Below are 22,561 nucleotides of genomic sequence, written 5' to 3'. Positions count from 1 at the left end.
ATGGAAGAGAAGAAGACACAGAGAAACAAAGCACGAAAGAGAGACAGAGAAAGAAAGAGGGATGGGTGTGAGATGATAAGAAAAAGAGCAAGAGACAGAAAGAATGAGAAACGGAAAGAAAGACAAAAAGGTCAAATAGGATAAACGGGGAAAAGAAGTAGCCACAGAAACAGAAATGAGAGATAATGGTTCATTCAGACATGTAAAGACACAGCAACTAAAGACTAGAAGATGGCCACTTTAGAAATCAGGCACACAAATGTACGCAACGGTCCGTTTTGCTTAGTAAGCCGTTCTGACTGGGCCTCTCACAGGTAACTTTTTTTTAAACCAGGGGGGTAAGGGTGGTGATAGGCAGGGCGATGACAAAACACAGCTAGATTATTGCTTTCAGCAGGGCAGTGAAAGATTCATGAAAAGGGCTTATCAATAATGTAGTGGGGGCCTGTGAAAGCATGCCTCTCTCTACCCTTCCCTTCCCTCACACCAAACAGGCCAAGACTGGTGTAATGTACAGTCACTGCTGCTACACTAAAACTACTCTCCTCTGCACTAGTGTTGAACAGAGGATGTGTCAGCACAATGCAACATCATGGACTCTCACCAGGATGGAGAGAAAGAAGAAACAGTGGGATAGAGGGAGAGTCCTTAGTAATTCTGTCACTTATATTAATTTGAAACCTAACATTGATATGACATCATTAGTGATGAACTCAATTTGATTTATATACCCTAAACAAATGTAGATATGAAGCCACCACAGATTTTTTTTTTGGGGGGGGGGGTTTGGCAGCAAAATGGCTGCTGACATTAACACTATTTTACAATTCAGAAGAACTGCTTTGAAGAAAAGGCACCATATTTGTTGCAGAGCTAGGTTTATGGACCCTGAAAAGATGGCTGCTGACTAACACTGCTTTGCAGTTCAGAATAACTATTTTGAGATATGCAAAACACATTTGGCAGTGAGTTAGATCTATATATCATGAAAATATTTTGATAGGGCGCCACCACAGATTTTGCCCCTGGGGGCCATGGCAGCCACATTTGAAAATGATTGCCTAGCAGTACCAATATTTTACAACCAAGGACTATTTTAAGAGAAAGGCTCCAAATTTGGCTCAGAGTTAGATTTATGGACTCTGAAAAGACACCAAGACAGTCGTGAAGAGTGCACGACAACACCTTTTCCCCCTCAAGAGACTGAAAAGATTTGATATGGGTCCCCAGATCCTCAAAAAGTTTCTACAGCTGCACCATCGAGAGCATCCTGACCTGTTGAATCACTGCCTGGTATGGTAACTGCTCAGCATCTGACTGTAAGGCGCTACAGAGGGTAGTGCGTACGGCCCAGGACATCACTGGGGCCAAGCTTCCTGACATCCAGGACCTTTTTACTAGGCGGTGTCAGAGGAAGTCCAAAAACAACTGTCAAAGACTCCAGTCACCCAAGTCATAGACGGTTCTCTCTGCTACCGCAAGGCAAGCGGAAATGGAGTGCCAAGTCTAGGTCCACGAGGCTTCTACACAGCTTCTAGCCCTAAGCCATAAGACTCCTGAACATCTAATCAAATGGTTACCCAGACAAGATGTTATACTATATTATAGTTATAGTTTAGAGGCCCTTGTGTACCTCTCCCAACATTTTGTTTTAAGTCAAAGAAGTGTAGGCCATGACTTTTTCTAGATTGAAGGTTAGTAATTAACATTTTACAGTCTGCAGCCATTTAGCAAGATGGCTGCCATACCCCCAGGGGCCAAATCTGTGATGGGGTCCACCAGGAACATGGTTGCCTACACCTGTACAACATAGTGAGGCAGTTAAGCTGATAAACAAAACACATTTTAGTTTATGATTTATCTCAAAATAGTTATTCTGAACTGCAAAGTAGTGTTACAGTCAACAGCCATCTTTTCAGGGTCCATACATCTAGCTCTGTGACAAATTTGGTGCCTTTACCTCAAAGCAGTCCTTCTGAATTGTAAAATAGTGTTACTAATACTGTCGGCGGCATTGTACATAAATCTACTTCTTTACCAAATGTGGTACTTTTAAAAAAAGTTAACAATTTATCAGCTTAATCGCTATGTAGTACAGGAGTAGGCAACTCTGTTCCTAGTGTGCCGTATGTACTGCAGGGCTTTGTTCCAACGAAGCATGCCACCTGTCCAACTGAGATAATTGAGTAGTTCAATGATTGCCAAAATTCAACACACCTGGTCTTCCAGGTCAGTTAAATAAAAAACATGAAGTGTCTGTGGCATTCCAGGACCAGGGTTGCCTACCCCTGATTTAGTGCAAGATGACAGAAGAAGACTACTGAAAAGTGTATACTAGTAGTCAATAAATGTTTAATAATGGTGAATTAAACAATGGTGGATCAATGTCATCTGGCCTACAAATTAATATTGATAATAATGTACAGTGCTATCATAAGTATTCACCCCCCTTGGATTTTTTTGTGGGATTTAAATTGTGATTTTTTTTTTGTCATTGATCTACACAAAATACTAAGATATATGGAATTGTTTTAAAAAGGTCATACCATGGATCATTTTGCTATTTGATAAGACCCCTTGAAGTATCCCAAAAATATATTAAAAACATTTTGGAGGGGGCCTTACTGCTATTTGCCAATACAAACTCAATGAATGACAGATTCACTACATGGAACAACAGCAATCTAAAAGTGATTAAGTGTCTATCCTATATCTGAGAGACATAAAAAAAGATCAGGAAACTTTTTTTACATGTATATAACCCCTTATTGCTGTCACTAAACACTAAACTCCATATACAGTATACTTCCATAATCTTTTTGGACTGGTACCGGGGGACATTCAGACGAGTCGTGTGAGGCCTTTACACAGAGGGGTCATATTAGTGTGTAGCCCAAACTGTTCAGATGCTACAGACGAGTCCCAAGATGCTTGTGGACCATCGTGTTCCTTAGGGTCTTAGGGCTTCCATAGAGGGGTCATAACAGAAATGACAGAGAAGAGCAATTTTCACGACGGTCTGACAAACACTCTGTCACCTTTCACCGCAGATGTCTTCTGGTCTGACAAACACCGCTCTAGCTCTGTCACCTTTAACCGCAGATGTCTTCTGGTCTGACAAACACCGCTCTAGCTCTGTCACCGTTCACCGCCGATGTCTTCTGGTCTGACAAACACCGCTCTAGCTCTGTCACCTTTAACCGCAGATGTCTTCTGGTCTGACAAACACCGCTCTAGCTCTGTCACCGTTCACCGCCGATGTCTTCTGGTCTGACAAACACCGCTCTAGCTCTGTCACCTTTAACCGCAGATGTCTTCTGGTCTGACAAACACCGCTCTAGCTGTGTCACCTTTCACCGCAGATGTCTTCTGGTCTGACAAACACCGCTCTAGCTCTGTCACCTTTCACTGCAGATGCGGAAGTGTTACAGATGCAGTTAATTGAGACGCATCCAGTGCAAAAAATATCTCTAGCTTAAACTGACGGATTTTCAAATCAAATCTTATTAGTCGCATGTGCCGAATACAACGAATACCTGACAGTGAAACGCTAACTTACGAGCCCCTAACCAACAATGCAGTTAAAATATGGATAAGAAGAAATAAAACAAACAAGTAATTAAAGAGCAGCAGTAAAAAACAACAGCAAGACTATATACAGGGGGGTACCGGTACAGAGTCAATGTGTGAGGGCACTGGTTAGTTGAGGTAATATGTACATGTAGGTAGAGTTATGATGATGCATAGATGATAACAACAGAGAAAAGCAGAGGTGTAAAAGAGGGAGAGATGGGGGGTCAATGTAAATAGTCTGGGTAGCCATTGGATTAGATGTTCAGGAGTCTTATGGCTTGGGGGTAGAAGCTGTGTAGAAGCCTCGTGGACCTAGACTTGGCGCTCCATTTCCGCTTGCCTTGTGGTAGCAGAGAGAACCGTCTATGACTTGGGTGACTGGAGTCTTTGACAGTTGTTTTGGGCCTTCCTCTGACACCGCCTAGTAAAAAGGTCCTGGATGTCAGGAAGCTTGGCCCCAGTGATGTCCTGGGCCATACGCACTACCCTCTGTAGCGCCTTACAGTCAGATACTGAGCATTTACCATACCAGGCAATGATTCAACAGGTCAGGATGCTCTCAATGGTGCAGCTGTAGAACCTTTTTTGAGGATCTGGGGACCCATATCAAATATTTTCAGTCTCCTGAGGGGGAAAAGGTGTTGTCGTGCACTCTTCACGACTGTCTTGGTTGGTGATGTGGACACCAAGGAACTTGAAACTCTCGACCCGCTCCACTTCAGTCCTGTCGATGTTGATAGGGGTGTGTTCGGCCCTCCTTTTACCTATAGTCCACAATCAGCTCCTTTGTCTTGCTCACATTGAGAGAGAGGTTGTTGTCCTGGCACCACACTGCCAGGTCTCTGACCTCCTCCCGATAGGCTGTCTCATCTTTGTCGGTGATCAGGCCTACCACTGTTGTCATCAGCAAACTTAATGATGGTGTTGGAGTTGTGCTTGGCCATGCAGTCGTGGGTGAGTGCATGAGCGGACTAAGCACGCATCCCTAAGGGGCCCCGGTGTTGAGGATCAGCGTGGCAGATGTGTTGTTGCCTACCATTACTACCTGCGGCGGCCCGTCAGGAAGTCCAGGATCCAATTGCAGAGGGAGGTGTTTAGTCCCAGGGTCCTTAGCTTATTGATGACCTTTGAGGGCACTACAGTGTTGAATGCTGAGCTGTAGTCAATGAATAGCATTCTCAAATAGGCGTTCCTTTTGACCAGGTGGGAAAGAGCAGTGTGGAGTGTGATTGAGATTGAGTCATCTGTGGATCTGTGGATCTGTTGGGGCGTTATGAGAATTGGAGTGGGTCTAGTGTTTCTGGCATGATGGTGTTGATGTGAGCCATGACCAGCCTTTCAAAGCACTTCATGGCTACCGACGTGAGTGCTACGGGGCGGTAATCATTTACGCAGGTTACCTTCGCTTTCTTGGGCATAGGGACTATGGTCCTCTGTTTGAAACATGTAGGTATTACAGACTCAGCCAGGGAGAGGTTGAAAATGTCAGTGAAGTCACTTGCCAGTTGGTCCGTGCATGATTTGAGTACATGTCCTGGTAATTCATCTGGCCACGCAGCTTTGTGAATGTTGACCTGTTTAAAGGTCTTACTCACATCTGCTACGGAGAGCGTGATCACACAGTCATCCAGAACAGCTGGCCCTCTCATACATGCTTCAGTGTTGCTTGTCTCGAAGCAAGCATAAAAGGCATTTAGCTTGTCTGGTAGGCTTGCGTCACTGGGCAGCTCGAGGCTGGTTTTCCCATTTTGTACCCTGCAATAGTTTTCAAGCCCTGCCACATCTGACGAGTGTCGGAGCCGGTGTAGTAGGATTCAATCTTAGTCCTGTATTGATGCTTTGCCTGTTTGATGGTTCGACTGAGGGCATAGCGGGATTTCTTAAAAGCGTCCGGATTAGTGTCCACCTCCATGAAAGCGGCAGCTTAGTCACCTACATAATTATTGGCAACAAAAAGACAGTAAAAAATAATTCATACTAATGCTGAGCTATATTGTATTAAAATATTGCAGTGTTTTTACACTGCTGCTACTCGCTGTTTATTATCTATGCATAGTCACTTTACAAATTACCTCGACTAACCTGTAACCCCGCACATTGACTGGGTACCAGTACCCCCCCTGTATATAACCTCGTTATTGTTATGTAATTATCTTGCGTTACTTTTTGATTCTATTTTTTTCTCACTTTAGATGATTTAGTAAATATTGTATTAACTCTATTTCTTGAACTGCATTGTTGATTAAGGGCTCGTAAGTAAGCATTTCACAGTAAGGTCTACAATTTGTTGTATTCTGCGCATGTGACAAATACAATTTCATTTCATTTGAAGTATTGTTATGGTTAGCCTAAATAAGTTCAGGAGTCAAAATATGCTTAACATATTACATAGTAAATCAGTCTGTGTGCAATAATCACTTTATTAGTCAATTGCACACAAGGTCCAGCCAAAATTTTACTCCCACTTTTAACCCAACACCTCCGAAAGACACCCATACAGATTTTAATATGCTTTAACCCTACACATACAATTATCTCAAAGGTCCCTCACTCGAGTAGTGCATTTCAAGTACAGATTCAACCACAAAGACCAGGGAGCTTTTCAAATGCCTTGCAAAGGGCACTTATTGGCATGTGTGTAAAAATAACACTGAATATCCCTTTGAGCATGGTAAAGTTATTTATTAGGCTTTAGATGGTGTATTAATACACCCAGTCACTACGTAGATACAGGCGTCCCAACTTCAGTCCTTGAGTACCGCCAGCAGCACACATTTTCAGTTGTTGCCACGGACACTAAATCACTAAAATGTTCCACACGCACATTTGTGAAGAAGGCGCGACGGTGCCTCTTCCCCCCAGGAGGTTGAAAAAGTTTGGCATGGGCCCTCAAATCCTCAAAAGGTTCTACAGCTGTACCATTGAGAGCATATTGACTGGTTGCATCACTGCTTGGTATGGCAATAGCACCGCCCTCGATCGCATGGTGTTACAGACGGTTGTGCGGACAGCCCAGTACATCACTGGGGCTGAGCTCCCTGCCATCCAGAACCTCTATATCAGGCGGTGTGAAAAGAACGGCCAGAAAATCGTCAAAGACCCCAACCATCCAAGCCATAGACAAATAGTCTTGCTGCCCACGGCAAGAGGTACCAGTGCATCAAGTCTTGAATAGCTTGTATCCCTAAGCAATATGATAAATAGCAAACAAAATAGCTACACGGACCGAGTTGACCTTGTATCTTTATTGACCTTTATTTCAGTATTTGCACTGTCTCTATGAACACTCACAGGGCCCTACACACTCACAGGGCCCTACACACTCACAGGGCCCTACACACTCTCACTCCAACACACTCACAGGGCCCTACACACTCACAGGGCCCTACACACTCACAGGGCCCTACACACTCACAGGGCCCACACACTCTCACTCCAACACACACACAGGGCCCTACACACTCACAGGGCCCTACACACTCCCACACACTCTCACTCCAACACACACACAGGGCCCTACACACTCACAGGGCCCTACACACTCCCACACACTCTCACTCCAACACACACACACAAACACTCACTCCATCATTTCTTCACTCACACATAATATGTACATACATTTATACTGACCCTACAAACTCGCACACCCACATGCAAGCTGCTGCTACACTGTTTATCTTATATCATGTAGCATAGTCACCTTACCCCTATAAATATCTACCTCCATCACTCCAGTATCCCTGCACATGTAAATATGATATTGAAACTGACTTTTTCAAATATTTCCAGCATATAGTATGCTTACTTACTTAATTGTGTATTTCATATTTTTCTTATTTCTCGTGTTTTTTTATGATTATTTGACAAGTGGAATCAGGTGTGCTTGTCCGGGATTTGTTATAGTTCAGTCTTCTGTGATGTACAGTGCACTCGGAAAGTATTCAGATCCCTTTACTTTTTCCACATTTTGTTGCGTTATGACAAAACAAAAACAGGTTTTTAGAATTTTTTGCAAATGTTTTAAAAATAAAAAACTGAAATATCACATTTACATAAGTATTCAGACCCTTTACGCAGTACTTTGTTGAAGCACCTTTGGCAGCGATTACAGCCTTGAACCTTCTTGGGTATGCTTCTTGGGTAATATCCCACTCCCAGTATTTGTAAATATGAGGTCAATCAAAGTCGATTTGATAGGGTCCTTTAAGTTAGGACGAATAGACTTTGTAATCAGCTGGGTGATATTTAGATTAGTACAAAAAAAATGTTAACAGTCAGCAACCATGCGTGCCCCATGCAAGATTAAAATCTCCAGCGATCAACACCTCTGGGGTAGTAAAAATGGCAATTAAATCAGTAAGTTTGTTTAGTACATCTTGGCGGAGGATGGACAATAGATTCCTATAACGGTTATTTTTTAGTTTGAAACCAATTGAAGATTACAAGCCAACAATTCCACATTGTTTAGGACTGGAGGTAGCCTTTAACAGAGACACAGAAATAAGATTATTTGTGGAAATAGCAACACCACCACCTTTGCCTTTCCTATCAGCCCTAAACACATTGTAACCATCCATAGCAACCTCAGAGTATCAGTCAACCAGGTTTCAGATACAATAAAAATATCAGGGTCTGCCTGAGAGATCCAGATCTTGACATTATCCATTTTAGGTAATAAACTACGAATGTTAAGATGTAAAAATGTCAAACCTTTTCTGCATTTCAAATCACACAGAGCTCCAATACAAGTCAGATTACTCTGAGATTTCAGAAGAACGGGAGACTCAAAAATTGAATTACACCTTTTAGGAAAATTAAATAAAGTAGGAATAGCAATTATATTTCTCCAGTTAGCACCATTAGGCAGGTCACCACTTTCAGATACAACATGTGGAACTCTCACAGTGACTAAAGAGGAGATGGTAAAAACGGACTTACATGTAATGCTAATATTGTCCTCACATCAATTTAGTTGACCACGAACCTTTCCAATGTTTGATGACCACAGCCGGGAGCCATTTTCACCAAGGTCAATACTGTCTTCCACAAAGTGGCCAGGCCTATTCCAGAAGGAGTCAAAATCGTCAACGAAGGACATGCCCAAGTCCTCGGTCAGACGCATTAACCACTGGGGAGGAGACCAAAGACGTCAGTCCCACAACGGCGAGGAGATGGAATTGGGCCAGAGACAATTATATGTTCTGCTAATTTCGGAGCATTCTCTGAGCTGTATGAAATTTTCTCTTAGCATTGCAGATTTCACACGCATAATATCATTAGACCCAATATGCAACAACTTTTTTCAGAGCAGGAATCTGTTTCTTGATGGTGGGCATGACTTCTGATAACTCCAATACCCTAGCTCCAGGAAAACGAAGTGTACAGGTATTTCGGACTTCCACCAATCTAACCATGAGCTTCCCATAATAATGGTTGATGGCTGTTGTCCATTTCGAGCCGGAGCCCTCAGTCCAACCCTAGCCCCACTAGGGGCTCCTCTAACTAGCCCCCCATAAATGACAGGAATAGCAGAGCCCACCGTAGACCCTGGTGAAGCAGAAACCACCTCAGACCCCAGCGATGCCATCACAACATTGGCCGATACGGAAAGGAACCTCTGACACTCCATGTTGTGGGTATGCTTGACATTCGCAATGACTGGGGTGTTTTTCGTGATAAATAGAAACACAATGGCGATAAGTACAGGCAAAATCCTAGAGGAAAACCTGGTTCAGTCTACTTTCCACCAGACACTGGGAGACAACTTCACCTTTTAACAGGACAATAACCTAAAACAGAAAGCCACATCTATACTGGATTTACTTACCAAGAAGACAGTGAATTCTCCTGTGTCGCCTAGTTACAGTTTTGACTTAAATCTGCTTAAGCATGGCAAGACTTGAAAATGGCTGTCTAGCAATGATCAATGACTAACTTAAAGAATTTTCGAAAGTGGAATGCGCAAATATCGCAGAATCCAGGTGTGCAAATCACTTAGGTGTAATCGCTACCCAATTTGTTTCTTACATTGACTCAAGATATACAAGTGATTTATTTTTTATATTTTTCTTCTTCTTTTTTAAAGTTTTTCATCCCTTTTGACATTATGGTGTATTTTGTGTAGATCGTTGACAAAAAAAGAAATATTAAATCCATATGAATCTCACTTTGTAACACAGTAAAATGTGAAGTAATTGTTTATCTTTTATTGTCTCGTGCTAGATTTTACCTGGTTCATGATGGACGTTTTGCGTCCAAGCCGGCTGCCCGGGAAACGGAAGATGCTCCTTTTGCTGCCGTCGTCTGACTCTGACTTAACATGCTTCTCGTGGTCGACCTTCTCGCCCTTCTCTCCCTTCTCCTTCTTCTCCTCCTCTTTCTGACGTGACTTCTTCTTGCGGTTGCGTCGTTCCTTCGCACTCTTGGAGCTGAGCTTGGACGCCTCGGAGGAGCTGCGTGATAATTGTCCACCGCCCTCCGTTGCGTCTCCCCCCTCTACCGCATCGCCCACCGAAACCGTGCCCGCCGAGGTCGCCATGGCAGCAGCCTGAGGGTGAAGAGGTGGGGGACAGGTAAGAGAGGGGAGAAGTGAAGGGAGTCAGACAGATGGACTAGGGCTGACCCCAATTATTCTTATCGATTCTGATTGGATTTGTTTACTCTGATTCAAATCACTTTTTGATGATTTGAATATTTGCTAAACAATATCTTAGCATGAAGCATGAGTTACTCAGTAGGCTATAGCATGTCTTCTGCAGAGGAACAAGACAAAGCCATGAGAAAACAGGTTTTGCTAAGTCATGGATATTAAAGTCCTAAAAACAGGCTCACTAATACGTTATCACATGGAAAACACCCTTTTAGGATGAGAAACACCTGATTTTGGTACAGCCGAGTAGCATTAACTGAAGTTACTAACACAAGCTACAATTTTGTGGCTTGTGTATTAAACAAAATGATGAAATCGATAAGAATTTCAAAAGACAGACAGGCAGACTGATAGACAGCACCCACACCCAGTCTGTGACTAACCTGGGCATCCTGAAGGGTGGCAAGACAGAGCAGGTAAGAGAAGGGAGAGGTGAAGGGAGTGAGACGTATACAGACAGACACAGCAATTAGACAGACAGACAGACAGACGCCTCACCACCCAGGCTAACCGGGGAGGGACTGACCTGTGCATCCTCCTGCTGGTTCTTGATCTGCTCCAGCATGGCTTTGAACTCGGCCTCTTTCTGCTCAGCCTCCTCTATCGTCGCCTGATTCTGCTCCTCATAGGCCATGGCCACCACAGCCAGGATCAGATTGACCAGGTAGAAGGATCCAACGAAAATCACCAGCACAAAGAAGATCATGTAGGTTTTCCCTGCCGCTCGCAGAGTCTGGAAGGGAGGGAGAGGAGGCATGAGAAAGACGGAAAACAAGGAGAAACAACATATACTGTTACAATGGTCACAATGAATAAACATGATCATCTTGATTCATTCACTGTTCAGAGTGGCAGTATTTAGCTTTTTCTATTGGAGTTGTATTCTCCCATGCTTCTCCATAGTTGAGGTACTTCTGTGTGCATGTCTGTCAATGCATGGAGTTTCTATCTGTGGCACTGTTAGCAGCGCTTTAACATCAACCAATGGGTTTCTCTGGGAATGGCTCCAGACATGGGAGCCGTGAGGGTGTTGGCACGTCTATACCAGGGGTGTGAGTGTGCACTTTTTTTGCACTTGTGAAATGTAGGCTATAAAAGCGCACAATCATGAATATGAAAGCTTGTCTCTATGCAATGCATTATGAACATGTATAGTCTATATCAATAGGCATACAAAATTAGGAGAAAACAAGGCTATTATAAGAGTGTCCTCCCCTCCTCAATAGCCACCTTTTACCAAGGACACTAATACAGTATATCCTACCACAGAAGTGTTTTTAAATCTGCCACACCCCCTTTGAATCAGCTTTTGTTTTGTCAGAGGAGAAAAACATGCACATGTTTAAAAACAATATGCTACTTATTGTCTTTCCCAACTAACTTAACTTGTTTTGAGCACTTTACATATTTATTTGAGGATACACCCCTGTAAACGTAAATTTGCCTGCAGGTGTGACATAGATTACGACCGACCTGAAATCAGATTCAACTCTGAGATAAACATCCATGCAGCCTTTCATCAAGAGACAGACCAGTCATTGACAGGAATCAGTCATCGACCCACAATTTTACTTTTTGACTCGCCTGACACCTGTTTTTCACCAACCTGCTGGTCAAATTCAAAGGGCAAAGAAACCCAGAGAGCGTAAGTGCTGAGAGGCTATTTGCTGATACACTGTCATGTACTGTAAGTTTGATGGTGGTTTCTTTGCATGTTGTAGACGGGGCAAAAATACCAACTTTAATAGCCGAGTTAATCATTAAAGGACAGTACTGCTGAACTGACAGTCCCCAGCTCAAAAGAACAAGATAGAGCTGTCTCAATCCATCGGTTTGGTTTCAATGCTCGTCCAAGCCGACTGCATTGAATTACACGGCTTGCGCCATTACAAGCAGGAGTTATTCCAGTATACATTTTCTGTCTGACAAACTCGGCCTTACCAACATGTAGAGGTTCTCCCAAAAGTCTTGGGTCATGAGGCGGAAGAGAGTGAGGAAGGCCCAGCCGAAGCTATCAAAGCTGGTGTAGCCGTAGTTTGGGTTTCTCCCGGCCTTCATACACGTGTAGCCCTCAGGGCACCGCCTGGGAGGAAGGGAGGGAGGAAGGAACGAACAGAGGGGAGGAGGGGGAGTCATGATTTTCAAGCAAATCTTCCAATTTATGTTTTGTGTGAACGTCCTAGTTATGTTAGTATTATGTTCTCAGTTGTTCTCTTGTATGGTGGCTATTCCAACTTACTGGAAGTTTGTTTGTAGTAATAGAGCATGAGACTCACCCTGAGTCTGAGCTGTTTCCACACAGCAGAGCATCCAGCTGCCCGGGAAGGATGTAGAAGTTGGCTGAAAAAGTGATGGACATGTCAATATGTCTTCATTTTCATCTTTACTCAGACAATTAGCCTGATTCAGACTCTTATGGTTATGTGGAATTGTGTCTGTTTCCGATGTGCCGTGGACTCACCATAATTCATGATATACTGTACTACTGCATGTTATTTTATTTAACCAGAAATGTACAAACAAATGGTCTTTCCATCTAATCATGTCTACAAACAAACATATGTATTTCCGTCTAGTCATGTTGTAATGACCCCTAATGAATTCTGAACCCTCAGTCCGTCTCTTCCCAATGCTGCCCTGCCACTTTAACTTCCTGCACATTAGGGTTGAATATTTTCCAGAAAATAACCAGGCTTCCAACCAACCTTTTTATGCAAGTAAAGTACATTGGATAAAAAAACTACTTCACAACAGGCCTGATGGAAACAGAAAAATGTTCCTAAATGTAGACGAAACTAAATATTCTAGAAAAAGGTAGGATCTTTTAATGTTGGTAAAATGAATTATGCGAGAAATGTCAGTGGAAATGCTTATATGCACAAATATTGATATAATAACAGTCAAATCGAAGTAGACTTGGAATCACGGTCCTCCCACTACAACTCGTCAGGAAAGTATGCAGCTTATTAGGCTACAGGTTAAATAAATGATGAACCTCACAGGGTGGTGAAAGTGCAAGGTGATGAGCTTGATGCTCCTTTCCAATAAATATCTAGAGTCTTATTCTGGTGACATGGTCATTGATGCTTGGCTGCCGTTTAACAAATAAAAATAATATTGTCCATAATCTCATCATGTAGGCTATACCCGCACTGTGTCTGTGGGCTGTTGGCTAAAGAGCATGTGCCAAAACAGAGTGGGCACACTCGCTAAATAAACACTATTTTTTTGTGAGAAAGCAATCAGTAGTGTTGAAAATGCGATCAAAACCCATTTAACTTGTATTTTTGTATTCGGTACTTGGGAATTTAACAGCAAAAGTTATTTTGATGTGCACTTTGTCATCACGCACTACCTTTTATCCACAACAAGTCATATTGCGTGAAACTTATCTCTGGTGGAAAAATGTGCATATTGTTATTTATGCAGATTTTAGAACATGCATTAAAATTTGCATTAAAATCTGATGCCAATTGGATGGAAACCTAGCCAGTCTACACATGTTCCTTCCCGAGAAAATTGCAAACCCCTCCCGGTTATCCCGGGTATTCCTGTTCAAAATGGAAATTATATTTAAAAGCATATAAATAACCTACCAGCAAATAAACTGTTCTTATAGGCTACCAATGTAAATTGATAAATATATAGTGCATTTGGAGAGTATTCAGACCCTTTGATTTTTTCCAGGTTGTCTTTTTTTGTTGTTGACTTTTTCTAAAATGGATTAAATTGTATCATAACCCTTTACTCAGTATTTGGTTGAAGCACCTTTGGTAACGATTACAGCTATTTTCAGGTCTTTCCAGAGATGTTTGATCGGAATCAAGTCTTAGCTCCGGCTGGGCCACTCAAGGAAATTCAGAGACTTGTCCTAAAGCCACTCCTGCATTGTCTTGGCTGTGTGCTTAGGGTCGTTGTCCTGTTGGAAAGTGAAACTGCACCCCAGTCTGAGGTTGTGAGAATTCTGGAGCAGGTTTTCATCAAGGATCTCTCTGTACTTTGCTATATATATCTTTCCCTCGATCCAGACTAGTCTCCCAGTACCTGAAAAACATCCCTACAGCGTGATGCTGTCACAACCTTGTTTCACCGTAGGGATGGTGCAAGGTTTCCTCCGAACGTGCCGCTTGGCATTCAGGCCAGACCAGAGAATCAGACCAGAGAATCTTATGTATCATGATCCAAGAGTCTTTAGGTGCCTTTTGGCAAACTCCAAGCGGACTGTCGTGCCTTTTACTGAGGAGTGGCTTCCGTCTGGCCAATACCATAAAGGCCTGATTGGTGGAGTGCTGCAAAGATGGGAGAACCTTCCAGAAGGACAACCATCTCCACAGAGGAACTCTGGAGCTCTGTCAGAGTGACCAACAGGTTCTTGTTCACCTCCCTGACCAAGGCCCTGTCCCCCAATTGCTCAGTTTGGCAGGGCGACCAGCTCTAGGAAGAGTCTTGGTGGGACTAAACTTCTTCAATTTAAGAATGATGGAGGCCACAGTGTCCTTGGGGACCTTCAATTCTGCAAATATTTTTGGGTACCCTTCTCCAGATCTGTGCCGCGACACAATCCTGTCTCGGAGATCTACAGACAATTTCTTCGACCTCATGGCTTGGTTTTTGTTCTGACATGCACTGACAACTACGGGACCTTATATAGACAGGTGTATGTCTTTTCAAATCATGTCCAATCAATTGAATTTACCACAGATGGACTCCAATCAAGTTGTAGAAACGTCTCAAGGACGATAAATGTAAACAGGATATACCTCTGCTCAATTTCGAGTTTCACAGCAAAGGGTCTGAATACTTATGTAAATGTTGTTATGTTTTTATTTTGTTTCGTAATAAATTTGCTAAAAATTTTTTTCGCTTTGTCATTATGGGGTAATGTGTGTAGATTAAGGATAAAACAAATGTCATACATTTTTTAGTAAGGCTGTAACTTTCCGAATGCACAGTACACAGGAATCTAACGGTTTCTTGTTGTATTTGCTGCAATATAATTAATTGAGTCCTCCCAAAGTCACCACATTACTTTGTTTATGTAGTCTGTTTTTTAACAGACTACATTAGTTGGTCGACTGGTAAAATATTATGAGGTTATTACAATGAGAATTACACGAATTACATTTTTTTTTACCCTACCTTTGACTGAAAGATGTCAGCCAGCTTGCTAGTTCCTTTTCTCTCCCCTTTGCACCTGGCTATCAGGAGAATTTGAAAAGTTTGTGGCTGTTTTACTTGATGATAACCCGCTTATTGTGGGATATCGGATGCTGCACTAAATTAACAGATAAGCTATAGGAGCAAAAGCGGAGATTCAGCACCCCAGGATAGCGCCATGGTTTATCAATTCCCTGCAAATCAGACTTGTCAAGCCGTGCTGTCTTTAATGTGGCTGTAGGAGGATTTGAAAAAGTTGCTTTTTTTAGGAAGAAGCTTTTGTTCTCGTGCCTCTGTGTCAACTAGCCTAAAAATGCTGCGCTGTTCATCAATCTCTTCCTTCACAATTAATAATATTGTCACCCATCAGACTGTCAATTTAATATTGTATTTAGGCTAATACTATTATATGTGTGAAATTAGTTTCTATATAGTTTAGATACAGTAGGTGCTGCATATTATACTTTGGAGCCTCTGCTAGTGCTACATAGCTAAAGTTAGGAGACTTGTAAATGTGAAATGGAGATGGCCTACACAGCATATTCTCCAGTGTTGAATAAACAGTGTTAAAGGTGCCGCACAGTCATAATAATGTTTATCAAATTGGATGATATTTGGATCAAACCAGATCAAAGTTGCATGACAAAAGTATGATCAATTACTGACGCTGGTACATTGATAAAGATTCATCATAAAGTTACTGGCATCCTCCTCTGTGTCAAAAACTTGAATTGCGGAGGGTGCAGGGCCATGCACAGACCTTTCAGGGGGCAGGTGCTCAAAATGGAAAATGTATAAAGTTTGATTCATAATTCATATCTTGAAATTCATAAGCTCCAAATGCCTCTAGCGGTTTATTTGTACATTGTTTAGCATAGGCCTATTTATTTCTGGAAAAACACACTCACTCATCATCACAAATTGTAATCAAGCTAGTTACAGTGCCTCCTAAAGACATGATTGACATTGAGAAAAGAGGGTGGGCTATCAGCTGATCACAGTGCCTTCCAAGTTCATCACTAAGCTTGGGTCCCTGGGTCTGAACCTCGCCCTGTGCAACTAGGTCCTGGACATCCTGACGGACCGACCCCAGGTGGCAACAACACCTCTGCTATGCTGATCCTCAAAATGGGGGCCCCACAAGGGTGCGTGATCAGCCCTATCCTGTACTCTGTTCACCCATGACTGTGTGGCCATGCAAGTCTCCCACTCAATCATCAAGTTTGCAGGTAACACAACAGTGGTAGGCCTGATACTAACAATGACGAGAGCCTACAGGGACGAGGTGAGAGCTCTGGAGGAGTGATGCCAGGAAAATAACCTGTCCCTCAACGTCACCAAAATGAAGGAGTGGATCGTGGACTTCAGGAGACAGCAGAGGGAGCATGCCCCTATCCACATCGACAGGGAAGCAGTGGAGAGGGTGAAAACCTTCAAGTTCCTCAGCCTGCACGTCACTGACAACCCAAAGTGGTCCATCCACACAGACAGTGTGAAGAAGAAGACGCAACAGGAGGCAGAAGAAATTCGGCTTGGCCCCTAAGACCATCACAAACTTCTAAAGATGCACCATTGAGAGCATCTTGTCGAGCGGTATCACCGCCTGGTAAGGCAATTGCACCGTTTGCAACTGCAGGGCTCTCCAGAGGGCGGTGCGGTCAGCCCAACGCATCACAGGTGGCACACAGCCTACCCTCTAGGACATCTACATCACCCAGTATCACAAGAAAGACAAGAAGATCATCAAGGACCTCACACACACAAGCCATGGCCTGTTCACCCCACTACCATATAAAAGTCAGAGACAGTACAGGTGCATCAAAGCTGGGACCAAGAGACTGAAAAACAGTTCCTCTCTCCAGACCACCAGACTGTCAAATAGTCACCACTAGCCGGTCTCCGCCCAGTACCCTGCCCTGATCTTAGTCACTGTTACTAGCCGGCTACCACCCGGTACTCTACCACGCACCTTAGAAACTGCTGCCCTATGTACAGTGCCTACGGAGGGTATTCAGACCCCTTGACTTTTCCCACTTTGTTAGGTTACAGCCTTATTCTAAAATTGATTAAAGAATAAAATAATTATCCTGGTCAATCTACACACAATAGCCCATCATCACAAATCAAAAACAGGTGTGACGTAGAAGTCCGTCACTGGCCGCGGGCAGCATTTGGTTCTTTAACGCACACACATATTCATCACTCCTCCCTGCGCCATTATACCATAAGTTAACAATGTGGGTCGACACACAATTTAACTTCTGTCTTGGTGCATGCATTTCACACTTGTCAATGCTCATATTTGAGAGATACAATAATTATTATACTTATCAATGTTGTGGATGAGCGCATTGTTTGTTTGTTCTGTTCCTCTCTCTCCATCTCTGTAGCTTCTGGGTATGCTGGAAAAGGACCCGAGCTAAGGGAATTGGGTTGGCTTTATAGTGCCTGTCCCAAATGGCTCATTAATGCATATGGGCATATTGAAAGACATTGTCAGTAATGATGTAATGTTGTAAATGTTATGTTGTGATATTGTTTAAAACCGTGTTGCAATGTATATCCTTTAGTATGTTTAGTTCATGGAAAATGTAGGTTTGTATTGTTAATTGATTAATTAATTAGGGTTAATTGTTCTGAGGGGAGGGGCTAGCCCTACAAAAGGAGCCTCTCTCCAGTCTCTAAGGGGATTTTTTGGATTGAGCTGTGGATGGGGCAGCATTGTTGTTAAGCTGTCCCATAAGGTAGACGTTGATGGCAGTACTGTTGTTTTCTGTTCCGGAATCACTTGTAAATAAACACCTTTGCACAGAAGAACTTTTGCGGTTCCGCCATCTTTTTATTTTTATAGAGGTTAGGTTATCCAGTTTAGCCATCTGGCCTACTCTACGTGACATATGGTGGCAGTGGTGGGATGGCGTACCGCAAATCAGTGAATTCCAACAAGAGAGGTAAAGGAATGCGTACAGGATTGCGTTCTCAGCAACAGCATCAACTGTCAGAAAAGGTACCTGAAGTTGAACCGGGGTGGAATACCATGGAATCGTCTGGTGAAGAAGAGGTCAAGTATGAGAAACTGGGAGCCCGACCGCGGGGCCAAAGACAACCAGAACTGGGTGAGCTGCTGACTGAAGGAGCAGTTGGGGGACCAGAACCACACCCAACCATGGTAACCCTTTTTCAGCAACTTTTCACCTGCCTTGAGAGGAGGGACGAAGACCTCAAGCAGGAGTTACGTGGCCTACGCCAATCTATCCTCACAGCTCCCCACCAGGCGGAACTCGTCAGTGAGAGCCCAAGATTGGGTCTTCCAACACCAGGACGACAAAGGCTTGATGCAGCAGGGACTTCAACTCCACAGCAGGCACCCCAAGCAGTAATGAGGCCAGCACCAGGAGACCAGTCCAGCAGTGTTAACGTCCATCTTCCAGCATTCCTGAGGAAGGAGCCAAAGATGCCCTCATACCAGCAGGGGAGGACATTGAAAACTACCTGCTGAGGTTTGAGCGCATGGCTAAGACGTGGCAGTGGCCTGAGGTAGAGTGGGCCTGCAGGCTTGTCCCATTGTTCACGGGCAAGGCCTTAGAGGCTTACACAGCAATGGATGAGGGGCTGGCCAATGTCTACAAGGGCTTGAAGGAAGCGCTGCTGGTGAAGTTTGACATCTCACCGGAAACCTACCGTCAACGCTTCAGAGCTGCATCAACGCCATCGGGTGAGTCGCCGACAGAGACGTACCACCGCCTCAAGGGTCTCTACCGACGATGGGTTCGACCGGGGAGAAGACACAGGACGAAATCGGGAGGTCATCATCCTCGAGCAACTTCTACAAGTTCTACCACATGACATTCGAACCTGGGTCCGAGAGCACGAGCCCAAGGACGGGCTTATGGCGGCCAAGCTTGCACTGCAGTATCTTAATGCACGTAAAGGGGGCCCACCACAACCTGCAGCACCCGCTCCAAGGAGTCTCAGAGACACAAGGGACATCAGAAACGCCAGAGATGGTGGAGGTAACTCTGGGGGTTATGTGTCTGGGAGGGAGGTAAGGGATCATGCAGTTCGCTCTGATGGGAGGGGTCTGACCTGTTTTTACTGCCGGCAGCAGGGGCACAAAGCTTCAATGTGTCCGCTACGTAAATCCAAGCTCTCAGGTTACTGTTATGTACCCAGAGAGGGGGATGGTGTTCAGAATAGACAGAGTCGGGAAGGGTCATGCTTGGTACCTGTAAAAGTGAATGGTAAAAGTCTTACTGCAATGATTGACACCGGCAGTTCCCTGTCATTGATCAGAAAAGGTAATGTACCTGTTAATGACATTGATTATGGTCATCAGACACTGATCCAATGTGTCCATGGTGACCAGTCACAGCAGCCCACAGCTGAGCTCACAGTTGAGATTCAGGATCAGAAATACCTCCTCAAAGTTGGGGTAATGGAGAAGCTACCTTTTGAGATGATTTTGGGGAGGGATGTGCCTGTACTCTCTGATCTGTTGGGAAGTGTGGGGGGTCAGCTATATGAGCAGTCAGTTTGCCAGTCTGATGTTCAGATGGCATGTTCAGTCGTCACTCGTGCCCAGGCCAAAGCTGGTTTACAACCTCTGCCTGACTTGTGTGATAGTCTGTGCGAGGGGGGAACCAAAGGGCCCAGAAAGTCACGCCGCCAGCGGCGTCTTGAGAAGTATGTGGGAACCCCTGTACCTGTTGCGGATGTGTCTGGGTTAGAGGTGCAATGGGATGTTCCACAAAATTTTGCTACACTGCAGAAGTCTGACGCAACCTTGAAATGTTTGTTTGACAAGGCCTTAGCTGGGGACAGTCAATCTTCATGTGGGGGGATTTACACAGTAGACAACCACATACTCTACCTTGGGTCAGAGGCAGATAGCAGGAAGTTGGTGGTGCCATCTACCTGTAGACCACTTGTTCTCAACCTTGCACATACAGTTCCATGGGCAGGCCATCTAGGGCAACATAAGACCTATCTTAGGCTAGGCTCCCGTTTCTTTTGGCCCTCCATGTATACTGATGTACAAAAATACTGCAAATCATGCCCCACGTGCCAGAAAACCAGTGCTGTCCGTAGGTCTGAACGGGCTCCTCTATGTTCACTGCCAGTTATCTCTACCCCATTCAAGAGAATTGCAATGGACATTGTTGGACCCTTGGAGAAGAGTAGTGCAGGTTACAAGTATATATTGGTGATCTGTGACTATGCCACCCGGTTCCCAGAAGCCTTCCCACTCCGTTCCATAACCACTCCAAAGATAATCAGTGCTCTTGTTCAGCTCTTCTCTCGTGTAGGAATCCCAGATGAAATCCTGACGGACCAAGGGACAAACTTCACCTCGCGACTGATGGTTCAACTCCACCGACAGCTGGGCATTAAAGGCTTGAGGACTACTCCCTACCATCCCCAAACGGATGGGCTCGTAGAGAGATTCAATCAAATGCTCAAGAACATGCTGAGGATGTTTGTGGCTGACACTGGTAAAGACTGGGATAAGTGGTTACCCTTTCTGCTTTTTGCTTACAGGGAGGTGCCTCAGGCATCGACAGGTTTCTCGCCATTCGAACTCCTCTATGGATGGCCAGTGCAAGGACCACTGGCCCTGCTGAAGAAGTGCTGGGAAGGTTCCCCAGGAGCTACCTCAGGACAGGGGATTGTCCAGTATGTCCTCCAGATGCGAGACAGGTTGGAACGGTACCGAGAGGAAGCTAGAGCAAACCTTCAGCAAGCCCAGAAGGCCCAGAAGAGAGGCTATGACCAGCACGCTCGCCACAGAGTTTGAGCCAGGACAGAAAGTCCTGCTCCTCCTTCCCTCGTCTACCAGCAAGCTCCTTGCGCAATGGCAAGGACCGTACCTAATCGGGAGGAAGATGGGCCCAGTGACCTACGAGGTGCTGCACCCGGACAAGGGTAAGAAGAAGCAAACCTACCATGTGAACCTTCTCAAGGCCTGGGAGGAGAAAGAGGAACTCTCCAAAGGAAAGTCCTTTCTGGTCCGCAGAGTAGAAGAGGATGAGTCGGATGGGGTCACAGAGGCATGGAAAGAACGAGCAGAAGTCATACTGGCTCACCTGGAAGAAGACAAGCAAGATGAGCTGAAGCAGCTGTTTGGCAAGTATCCGGCCCTCTTCAGTCAGAGACCAGGAAGAACCAAAGTCCTGGAACACGTCATTCGTTTGAAACCTGGCCAGAACCCTGTCCGCCAGCATCCTTACCGTGTGCCTGAGAGGCTGGTGGTAGCCCTCAAGGAAGAGGTCCACACCATGATAGAGATGGATGTTGTCGAGCCATCTTCAAGTGAATGGAGCAGCCCTATTGTCATTGTCCCAAAGAAGGATGGCTCTTTGCGCGTCTGCATGGACTTCCGTAAGGTGAATGCCATCTCCCAGTTTGATGCCTATCCCATGCCCCGCATTGACGACTTACTGGAGAGAATAGGTAGAGCTCATTACATCACCACATTGGATCTCTGCAAAGGGTACTGGCAGGTGCCCCTGGATGAACAATCCAAGGCCTACACTGCATTCCGGACGCCAATGGGCCTGTTCCAGTTCAAGGTCATGCCGTTTGGCCTTCATGGGGCCCCTGCGACTTTCCAGAGGCTGATGGACAAGGTCCTCCAGGACTGTGACGATTACTGTGCTGCTTACTTGGATGACGTGGTGATCTACAGCCACTCCTGGGAGGAGCACATACAGCATCTTAGCAGCGTCCTGGGGAAGATCCATGAAGCAGGCCTCACGCTTAACCTCCTGAAGTGTGAGTGGGCGAAACAGGAGACAAAGTACCTGGGTTACCAGCTGGGTAAGGGTGAAGTTCGGCCTCAGGTGGAGAAAGTGGAGTCCATCAGGAATAGCCCTCAACCCAGAACCAAGACACAGGTGAAGTCCTTCCTAGGTCTGGCAGGGTGGTACCGGAGATTCATTCCACAGTTTTCGACCATCGCTGTCCCTCTGACCAACCTCACTTCGAAGGGGGCCAGCAACCCTGTGAAGTGGACTGAGGAGTGTGAGGAAGCCTTCATGACACTGAAAAAACGACTGTGCTCATTCCCTGTTCTCCAGACCCCTGATTTTAAGAAGAGATTTCTCGTGCAGGTGGACGCTTCGGCTGTAGGAATTGGAGCTGTACTGGCCCAAGGGGAGCCAAGAGAAGAGCTTCCTGTGC

At 44.7% G+C, this 22,561-nt stretch overlaps 1 protein-coding gene across 1 annotated transcript in view; it reads right to left on the bottom strand.

Moving 5' to 3' along the window:
- LOC112254658 (sodium channel protein type 8 subunit alpha-like) overlaps positions 1-22,561 on the bottom strand; it is a 118,098-nt gene that overhangs the window by 34,052 nt on the left and 61,485 nt on the right. Inside the window, exons 8-11 of the mRNA XM_024427403.2 lie at positions 12,502-12,565; positions 12,167-12,308; positions 10,752-10,958; positions 9,806-10,123 (exon numbers count right to left, since the gene is read on the bottom strand). Of these exons, the coding sequence (XP_024283171.2) occupies positions 9,806-10,123; positions 10,752-10,958; positions 12,167-12,308; positions 12,502-12,565 (731 nt within the window). The remainder of the gene's footprint in view (positions 1-9,805; positions 10,124-10,751; positions 10,959-12,166; positions 12,309-12,501; positions 12,566-22,561) is intronic.

This window comes from Oncorhynchus tshawytscha, linkage group LG07 (assembly GCF_018296145.1).
Source record: "Oncorhynchus tshawytscha isolate Ot180627B linkage group LG07, Otsh_v2.0, whole genome shotgun sequence".
Taxonomy (NCBI): domain Eukaryota; kingdom Metazoa; phylum Chordata; class Actinopteri; order Salmoniformes; family Salmonidae; genus Oncorhynchus; species Oncorhynchus tshawytscha.
This window is presented reverse-complemented; position numbering and strand designations above follow the sequence as displayed.